The 10,000-nt window shown below is 39.5% G+C and overlaps 3 protein-coding genes across 3 annotated transcripts in view; all 3 read right to left on the bottom strand.

The window, feature by feature from the left end:
- The window catches only part of LOC138020673 (myosin-6-like), a 1,593-nt gene extending 531 nt beyond the window's left edge, over positions 1 to 1,062 (bottom strand). The window contains exons 1-2 of the mRNA XM_068867611.1: positions 931 to 1,062; positions 1 to 666 (exon numbers count right to left, since the gene is read on the bottom strand). The exon at positions 1 to 666 is cut by the window's left edge and continues 531 nt beyond it. Coding sequence (XP_068723712.1) covers positions 1 to 666; positions 931 to 1,062 — 798 coding nt within the window. The remainder of the gene's footprint in view (positions 667 to 930) is intronic.
- Positions 1,063 to 3,520: 2,458 nt separating this feature from the next.
- LOC138019209 (uncharacterized) lies at positions 3,521 to 6,995 on the bottom strand. The gene is made up of 2 exons (XM_068865923.1): positions 5,986 to 6,995; positions 3,521 to 5,041 (listed from the first exon to the last, which is right to left on the bottom strand). Exons 1-2 carry the CDS (start codon positions 6,870 to 6,872, stop codon positions 4,663 to 4,665), a joined length of 1,266 nt encoding a protein of 421 aa, XP_068722024.1. The 5' UTR covers positions 6,873 to 6,995; the 3' UTR covers positions 3,521 to 4,662.
- Positions 6,996 to 9,890: 2,895 nt separating this feature from the next.
- Positions 9,891 to 10,000, bottom strand: part of LOC138020672 (uncharacterized) — a 1,677-nt gene continuing 1,567 nt past the window's right edge. Inside the window, exon 1 of the mRNA XM_068867610.1 lies at positions 9,891 to 10,000. This exon is cut by the window's right edge and continues 1,567 nt beyond it. Within this exon, the coding sequence (XP_068723711.1) occupies positions 9,891 to 10,000 (110 nt within the window).

The following is a 10,000-nucleotide window of genomic DNA, read 5'->3' as shown; positions in this document are numbered from 1 at the left end:
AGAGGTTCTGGCGTCTTGAAAGTCTTTATGATTAAGTTCGTCCTTTCCTGCATCGAACAGCGTTTTAAAAAATAGTTCCCCTACATTACTATCGCTTTTAGCATTGGCCAGAGTAACTTTTAGTTTCTCAAGCTTAATAAGCAATTCTACAGGTTTTAGATTCATGACTTTGGCAAGTTCATAAATAAATCTATTTAAGGGAGCCAAATCTTTCTCTACAACTCTCAATTTTTCCTCCAAATTGCGATATTCGTTGTAAAAGGTTCTAAAATTGTTTGTAGCGATAGCGGTTTCTCGTGTGCTGTCACGTAAGCGATTTTTCATGGAAGCAATTTCTTGTTGTCCTTTTTTCAAAACTTTGTTCAACACTTCTTTTTCGTTTTCGTACTCAATTGAAGCCTTTTCTATCGCTTTTTTCAATTCCATTTTCTCCTTCTCTGCAGCCTGTTTGGCTTGCTTGAGAAAAAAATCTAATCGAACCTTTTCTAATTGTACTTTCCTCTCTAGGTCCTGAACGGTATCTTGCATTATTCCAATATTTCGATCTCTAACCAACACTTGCTTTTCTCTTTGCGTAGCTCTTTGTTCAGACGCCTGCAGCTTCATTGTGAGACACTTCGCCTTTTCATACAAAATCTGAGCTTGAAGGCGATAACTCACCATCATCTGTTCAAGACATTTCAAAAGCTTGGTTACCGATTAAATTTCAAGTTAATTTTATTATTTGCTTAGGCAAGCTTGTATACTTTTTCCCTCAAAATTGCTCTTCTAAAGAGCCCTAAGACTAGAAATCCAGGGACCATTTCAACCCCACGACCAAGCAGTGCAAGCTGATGAGTAAAATGGGAAAGATAAGATGCTACAAACTGCTTTGCAATGCAAAAATTCTTCCATGCCTGAAATGGGAAACATTTTGTGATATCATCTCACCTGTTTCAGTTCTGAAGGGTCCTGCTCTTCTCCACATTCGATGCCGCAGATCATAGCTGTTAACCATTCCGGTTCCGCGGGATAACCATGCATGGATTCATTAAATGCTTTTTCTGTGTCGACTTTATCCATGTTGACAGATATGTAGCAAGGCCGACGTCACAGAAACCATTATGACCCAATTAACATCAAACTGTTCTAAAGCACGCGCTACCAGTGACACGAACAAACTATGAAAACTGCCAAGGATATCGTGGGCGCACTTGAGAATAGGGCAACTTAAATCAGAATGCAGCAATTTAAAAGACAGATGAGCAACAGAGGCGGTTGAGCCAAGGAAAAGCCAGGCTTGAACGGGATTCGGTCCCATAACTGTGTGATTTTCGCTGCACTGCTCTACCACCGAGCTATAGAGCCAGCTAAATATTTGTTTCATTCACGTCTTAAGCCCTGGTCAAACGGTGCATGATAGTCGATGATAGTCGATGATAGTTGAGCGCGCGCTTCCGTTTGACCACCAACTATCATGCACTATCATCGACTATCATCAACTATCATTCAGTTTGAGCCTGTTCAAAATCTTCATGATAGTCGATGATAGTTTTTCTCGTTTGACCACGCGCATGATAGTTCATGATAGTTTTTCGGTCAGCTGTTTTCCCCGAAAATCGGCGGGCTCGTTTAAAATGTCCGCCAAAAGTTGCTCGCGAGTATCGCGAGGCTCTTCAGAAAATAGTGTTGATATTGAGGATGACAATCCAGATATCATAGAGAAGGTACATGTAATAGATGAAACACTGGAGGAATTAGAGGAGCCACCGAGCAAAAAAAACCGTATCACTAAACGTTCATCGGCGAGATGGAGTAATGACCTAATATTTCGTCTAATAGACGAATATGAGGCCAGGCCCTGCCTTTGGGACATTTTTTCCAAGGATTACCATAACAGAGATATCACAGGAAAAGTTAAGCAGGAGATGGAGGTGAGGTTGCTCTCGCAAATCACAATTTGCTTCAGCCACGTATTTTGTGAAAACTGTTCCACCATGCACAATCCGTGACGTTTGGCTGATTTTGTTGATAACTTAGGGAGTGTATTTGGATTCAGTAAAGTCATTAGAGTTAAGCTTCTTGATTTAGAAAACAGTCTTGTAACATTCGACAAGGGAAAAATGCATTCTACGTGTTTCTAGACTAGTGTAAGCCAGCTTAGCTTATTTATGCGTCTTTAGTAAAAAGCATGACAGGAGACTCTCCTAGAATTTCAAGTTGTGAAGTTCACAACGATTTAAGTTTCATAATTATTGTGCCATTTTAATATCATGATTTGTTTATAGGAAATATTTAGTCTCCAATGGAGGGAAATCAGCAATCAACTGACAAAACTCAGGCAAATTCTGAGCCAAAATCAGAAAAAAATCCAAGCGGTGAAATCAGGACAAAGCACTGATGAACTATTCAAGCCAACATGGATTTTTTGGAAGCCACTCCAGTTTCTCTTGCCAGTATTAAATCCTCGCTCAAGCCGAGATACACTACCTGACGAAAGTCCCGAGAAGTCTAGCATTAATGATATTGCAGATGAGGAGGCTTCTTCAACATCCATTTCCCCTGGTGTTAAGCTACGAAAGACCAAGTCAGGGAAGTGTGACAGGAAAGCTCAGTCAGCAATTACAGAAGTTAAGAACGAGCTGATGATGGAATGTCTTAAGGTGATGAAAACTCCCGAGTCCTCTGCTACAGCAGGCCCCAGTGCAGAAGCAAGCTTTGCAAGTTACATCACTGAAAAGCTTAAACTGTTGGACAACAGACGAAGGATGATCGCAGAGAAGAGAATCAGTGATATAATATGGGAACTGCAGATGGACATGGAGCAATCTATGACTTCTGGTAGTGATTTGTCATTAACCTTGTCACAGCCCCACTACCCAGTGGCAAGTAGCTTTTACCAGTGGTCATCTTGACTTTTTGTGTAACAGGATTTGAGCATGGGATTCTCATGGTAATGGCATTATAAAATTTAATGTAGCTGTCCATAATATGTTTCCATGTGCAGTTACATTTGGTGATCTTTAATCCACTTTTCGGGATTTTAATAAATTTATCAGGTTCTTAATATGCCTAATACATTTGCAACATTGAAATGACAAATTACAGTCCTATTTGAGCAGAAATTTAACAAGAAAATTTTTAGCATTACTTTCATTTATAATTAACCTGGAACCCTAAATGTAATTTAAGCCAAGTTAAACTTCAAACAATATTGCTGGAGAGCAGTCTCCCTTAGGGTGGAGGTCTTTGATTTGACAGTTCAGCTTCAGATGTCAAGTCATTCCACGCGTTTTTGGGCCACTGGACAGTTCTCGTTAAGCTTTTCTCCGAGCCCACCCATCCCCCTTGCTTTCACTATAAGTATCCTTTTGTTTCCACTGTTAGTTCAGTGTGATGGTGCCTGGTGGTTGTCACTCACAGGGTTGCCATGGGTACCCTGCACGTGATTCACTTTGCTTCGCTCCTTCTCTTTTCAGGCACCATTCCCTAAGCTTTTCTATTGTTGATGAGTTTAACACTTGCCTAAATTGGAATGATAGATGTTTCCAATTAAATTTTATTGCAGTGATAGTATTCAAACTATTCATTTCCATGTACACATTTCTTAGTACATTCCAATATATACACTGTATACTGCTATGTAATATCCAAAGCCTTCTATATTGGTATAGAGGTATGAATTTAAGTGGCTGGCAACAGCTTCTAGACCTTTATAAGGATTACAGTAGATTTTTATGTTTCATTGGAAGCACTCAATATCATGGTATGACACAAATGGCCAATCATTGGTGAACATGTTGTTACCATAGAAACAGTATAACCCACTTAAGAAAACCTCTTAAGGTTAGCTTGAGGTCACTGTTAACTCATAATGAGTTCGGTGATCCAATTTTTTCATCATCAAATTTTAATTAGCTGGGTAATTAAGATGTAATGCTTTGAAAAATTTTTAAAAAAATCTTTTCAAGGGATTCTATGCCACCTGAAGTTTTTGGAAATTTAAGGCAGCTTTTTATGTTAATCTGTTGTGTCACAAAAATGGTAACAACATATGTAAAGTGCAAAATGTGTAATTGGACTTCTGTACATTATGCTTTTATTTCCCCACTTAAATGCTCTTCCTTAATGCTCCATTTTTTACACTAAAATGCTCTGTTTCGCCCAGAAATGTCAGTAAAATGCTTGGTTAATGCTCATACATAATTTTACCATCTCAATGTCACAATTAACAGCTCAGAGTGATTAACAAAAACGTATACTTGTATAACAACAATGTATGTAAAATTTTTAAATATAATTTTATGAATGATCTGTTGTTCTGTTAGTCCTTTGTCCCATTTCGATGACACTTGGGTGAAGATGTTAAGTAAAGTCTTCATTTTCTCGTAAAAAAAATCTTTTTTTCTAATACTCTGTGTAAAAAAAAGTATTTCATGTAGTTTTCTGGGAAAATGCCACTAAAATGCATGAATAATGCTCAATGCTTTTGCCTCACTAAAATGCTCGAAAAGCATAATGTACAAAAGCCTATGTGTAATGCGTATATTTTTGCTTAAATTATTAAGGTATTTATTCCCAAGAAACTGAACTTTGAATAAAATAAAAGGGCTCTTCTTCTGGTTTATCTTTCAACTGTAAGTAAAGTTCTGCCAACAATGAACACATAATGAACACATTATTTTAACATCTGTCCCATTGCCAGGGCACACTTCCTTCATTGCAGAAGTATTCCTTGAATACGTCTCGCACACCCTTAGCCAACCTGCTAGCATTGTGCCCAGAATTAGGAACTGGTAAGGGGTTCATCTGGAGCTCTGATGCCCGCCAGGACCCAGGGACCACCTCACCAGTTGAGATGTCCTCCTCATCGGCAAGACCCTTTGGTGAGTATATCTGCTTTGACACTTTGCTAGATCTCAAGAAATTGTGCAGGGTCAAAGCTGCCAAAGTTAGGTCTTCCACAAAGGTAGGAGCGAGCTGTATTGGTGTAAGAAACACCCTCCATCTATTGGCCATGATGCCAAACAGGTTCTCTGATAGACGCCTTGCTCTGCTGTGTCTGTAATCAAAGTAATGATATATATCTATGTAAGTTAGAAAGTGGGACTGTTATTAATTTTATGAACAAAGAAGGGAAGACTGACTATTAGTATGATCTTTTTATGGAAAGTCAACATATTCTCTCCAAGTGACCACTTCTATTGGACAACCTCCTCTCTCAATAACCTATCTTTTATCAGCTAAACTCTACAAAAATACTCTTTAAGTATCAAATAATGACTACCCTGCATTCAAAACTACTGCAAGGTAGAATTTCTTAATAGATGTAACAGCTGAATTGTTCAACTTTCAGAACTGTATGGTCCACATTATAGCTTCTAAGTTTAGTAAATTATGGCAGGGACACCACACCATAGAAACCAAGGTTGCAATAGTTCTTTAGTAAGGTTGTAGAAGCCTATAAAAATACATTTCCCTGGGATCTTAATACCTAAAAAAGCCCTGCTCCCTGTTCACCCAACAAAAATGTTGATCACAATATATGGTAACTAAAGTATGTGACCTATGGTTATAATTTTTTGCTCCACACTGTTGTGAGAAACACCATTCAAATGTGAGGATACACTAACAGTTGTTAATATAGAGAGTTTTTGCCCATATTGAAGCCTCAAAAGGGTGTGGCTGGTTGCCATAGCAACCATTTTGAGTAAAACCTAAAACATTAATTTTATCTTCTCTTCATGAGTGCAATTGCTCACAATTGCTCTTTCTTCACCATATTTAAACAAACTTTTTAGTCCCTTTCAGCCTATCGCGCCAGAACCTTAAACTGATTTATTTTCCCCATCCCTGATATTTTTCGATTTAAATAAAATGCTACTGCCTGGAGACAGGCCAAGGTGGGGGTGGGGGATGAGCTCTGCTGGATAATAGCATGTTCAACTACATGTATGGGCATACCAATGACTGAGCTGTTGTTGTTGTTATATTCTAGATTCTCACCTATAATTGTAAACCCGCTCTTCGAGACTGAGATTTCTTTGTGGGTATGGCTTCATAACAAACGGCCGTAAAGCGAAAGCGTCATCGCCCACAAGGACGTGAGGCACCGGTTCTTTACCAAAGGGAAGGGGTTTGTCTTCAGGCACTCCGATGCTACACTCCTCCAACTTCTTCAACAACAGTGTTTTGTTCCAGATTCCTCCGTCCGAAACTCGCCCATTTGTCCCAACATCGGCATACAAACATTCGTAATTTGGCCCAGCGACAGCCATTAGCACAACAGAATGGGTTCCCTTATAGTTATAGTAGAATGATCCACTTCCACTTGGAGGGCAAATTACGACATGTTTCCCATCGATTGCTCCGATACAGTTCGGAAACTGCCACATGCGCTCGAAATCTTCCGCAATTTGCAACCACTCGGGACAACTTGTCGGGGTTGACATGTATCGGGCTCCGAGAACTGAATAAATTGCTCGACATACCTCACGAACAATGTAAGAGATGGTCGATTTGCCCATGCGAAATTGAAAATGCAAAGAGCGAAATGTTTCCCCTGTAGCAAGGAACCGGAGTGTGAGAATTAGTCTTGCGGCAGGTGAAATAACTCTGTGGCCACCTACAACTTGGTGTTTGGTAATCTCAGGCCCGATAGCGGTTAAAATTTGTTCAAATGTTTCACAGTTCATGCGCAACATTTCCTTGTAAGCAGCGGTGTCCTCCACTCGCAACTCTTCCACCAATTTTAACATCCCCCTTTCGTCTCTCCTTTTTATCCACTCCCTTGTCCTTCCTCTCTTCCACCAACGCTCTCCAAATTCATCTTCTTCCAACAAATTAATTACGAGTAAACAAGCTGCCGCCCTCTTTCGTCGCGATAAATTCATACTTCTACAATTTGTCTTTTACGGGAAGCCATTTAGTATTTACATTTTTACGCGGGAAGAGCCTGGAACTAGCTGCTCGCGTGACTTTGCTCGCGCGACTGCCGGTAAACTATCGTCAACTATCACGATCTTCTTTGGCCGTTTGACCAGGTGAATGATAGTTGATGATAGTTGGGGAGAATCAACTATCATCGACTATCACGCGCCGTTTGACCAGGGCTTTACGGGAAATAATATGAACTCGCAATGCTGGCTTGATAGCGTGGTGGTACAGCACTGAAATGCAATATATAGATTTAGCCAAGCCTAAAAGCGGAGCTCCTTGGTTATTTTTTCTTACTGCTTGTAGGGTTTGTGAAAATAAAAGGTTTCGAATTGTCCACGTTTTGATGTTTCCGGTTGCTGCTTTAATAATTAAATCATTTTCTAAGCTGTCTTCTATAGAAAAATTCATTGCCTAACTAGTGAATTCCACGGTAAATTTGACGCTAAAAACCGATATCGCATGAATCACGAAGCGATGAGTGCGACATCGGTTTTTCTAGTGAAATTTACTTTGAATTCACCAGTTTGGCAATACATTTTCCTTAAACCGCGTCAGTTTTAAAAGAAAACAAGCAAACCCTCAGCGAGCGAATGGAAAAGCGAAAAAAAAGCCATTTCAGAGTCAACTGTCAATAGCCAGCGAATAGGAATCACGCTAAAATTAGAAGCCATAGAAACAACTTTGTCAGTTCAAGTCAAAGAAGAGTTTTACTGATGTACTTTATTCCACTTCATCTCTGAAAACAAGATCATTCACATTTTGATGTATTTCATTGAAATACAAGAATCGGCAAAATACGGCAATGCAACCAAGAAAGGAGGAACTTCAAACACGATCTGCTCCAACACTTAAATAACGTTTGGATGCTTTAATAAACAAACTTCTGAAAACACAAGTGAGTGAGATTTCCCTCTAATTTTACGAGAACTCATTGCGAATACGTGTTTAACATAAGGGCAAAATTTTCTTGCCACTGTCGAGGCACATCGAAAACCAGTAGGACAAACGGATTAAAACGCACTTGTTCGCTCGCATTTTAAAGCAAAACAGACAAACAAATCAGCTTTTACTTTATGTCCAAAAGAGAACAGATAATTGTTATTTAATTTCAGTTGACAATAAAAATTCGATTTTCATTCCTGAACAAAGGAAAAACCGAATAAACCACTTTTTGAAAATAACAAACGGTTTAGTGCCCAAGGAAAGAATTTGTGGAGTAACTTCTTGCACCAAGTATGAGCTATTACTGGTATTCTGTTTTGTCGTTGTCGTTCTCTTTCGCTCTCCTTTCCTTTCTGTTCTAGACATAGGTCCTCCAGGCATCATGTAACCTTATCAGAGCTTCTAAAGATATGCCAAAAATTGCAATACAGAGAAAAATGCAGCTCTAAGAAAATTAAAAATAAACACTCAGCTTTAAGTTTACATCCCGCCGATGCTTGACTTGAATAACTGCGTAGCCACCAGTGTGGAACACAGGTATCATGATAGGTCAAACTGGATTGAAACCAGCGAAAAATGCAGAAAGAAAACATCTTCCAAACCGTTTTCCACCTGAACACGAAAAGCGTTGACTGTGTGAGAACTTTCGTTGATGTAGTATGGCCGTGTAGCCCCATGAGGCCACAGAAAGCGCGTGAAAAATGCAGCCTCACTTATGTTCAGGTGAGTTAACCTGGCATGAGCCTGCAATCCAATCGAAAAACCAGTACCTTGTCAGCGGTCAACTTAAAAAAAAAGCTAACCTCGACGAGCTCTAAGCTTGGGCCCGCGATATGAACACGTGATACTGGTCAGCAGATACCTTGCTTTGACAGGTGTCAATTGATCAAAAGATGGATGTCCAATATCAGATGTAAGCTGTAAACTAGCATGATACTGGTCACATTGGCATACATGGATGGGTGGACGTACGGACGGACGTACGTACGTACGTATGTACGGACGGTTGATGACGTCATGGCTATAAAACCAAGATTTCGCGCATCGATGGGTTACAATATTTTCTTAAAGTGCCCCTGTTATCAAAAAACCCACTTCCTTTTTTCCTTCAGATTTTGAAAGTGTGTTTGCTTTAACACCTGACGGGCAAAATTTTGAGCTTTGATTTTTATCCAAAGGCCGTTTACATTGAGTGTAAGTTTTGGATTTCACAGTCCGCCATTACTCACGTTCAAAACTGACCGATTGGACCTCAGACGGTTGGATCCAGGGAAAAGTGACGTCAGAGGCTCACTAGCTTAAAATTTCAGCGTGTGAACGCAGCTTATTATATATGCAAAGCGTGAGTTTGAAAGTCTAAAAGCCCAAAACCCCCGTGCTGCATATTAGTTCTGCGGCGTACACACGTATTGCATTCTTAAACTAGTGAGCCTTTGACGTCATTTTCTCCTCGATCCAGCTCTCTCAAGAACATAATGTTAGTAATGGCGGACCATTAAATAGGAAAATTACAGTTAAAAAAAGGAGGCGTCTTTTTGAAATCAAGGTTTAAAACGTGGGTCACTTAGTGTTTTCTTAACATAGTTTTGAAATCCAAAGAAAAATATGAAATGATTTTTTGGTCACAGGGGCACTTTAAGGACGTTCGCGCCAATTGCTACTGCGCATCCTTACAGCGCAAGCAAATTCACATGCACGTCATGAATGAGCGCGCGCGCTAAGTACTAAAATGAACAATGATAGGGCAGATGGCCATTGCTATAGCTTTGCTTGGATTTAACGATCTTTGATGTTCGGTGACCCCTACTTTCTTTTCAGAAACAGATGTTATTTACAATTATTTTCACATTGTCCAAAAATGAACAAAATAATGTCAAAATTTAAAAAACGATCTCTGGCTAAAATGATTAAAAACTACGAGCTTTCGACTGCCCGAACTGCAGTCTTCGACGGGTAAAATAAATGATAAGAAATCGATGAGAAAATTTAAATAAAAACGAACATTGCAAAATGATGAGAATGTAGAAAATTTATGAATATTTGTTAAAAAGAATGTTGTATTGTCCAGGTAAAGGGCACGAATTGTTACCTGCGTTGGGTGTCACTGTGGTATGCCACGCTTCTAATGTTTTTCTCGTTC

Source organism: Montipora capricornis, chromosome 10, assembly GCF_036669925.1.
Source record: "Montipora capricornis isolate CH-2021 chromosome 10, ASM3666992v2, whole genome shotgun sequence".
In the NCBI taxonomy this organism is placed as follows: Eukaryota; Metazoa; Cnidaria; class Anthozoa; order Scleractinia; family Acroporidae; genus Montipora; species Montipora capricornis.
Note: the sequence above shows the minus strand (reverse complement) of the source record. Positions and strands in the feature narration are given on the sequence as shown.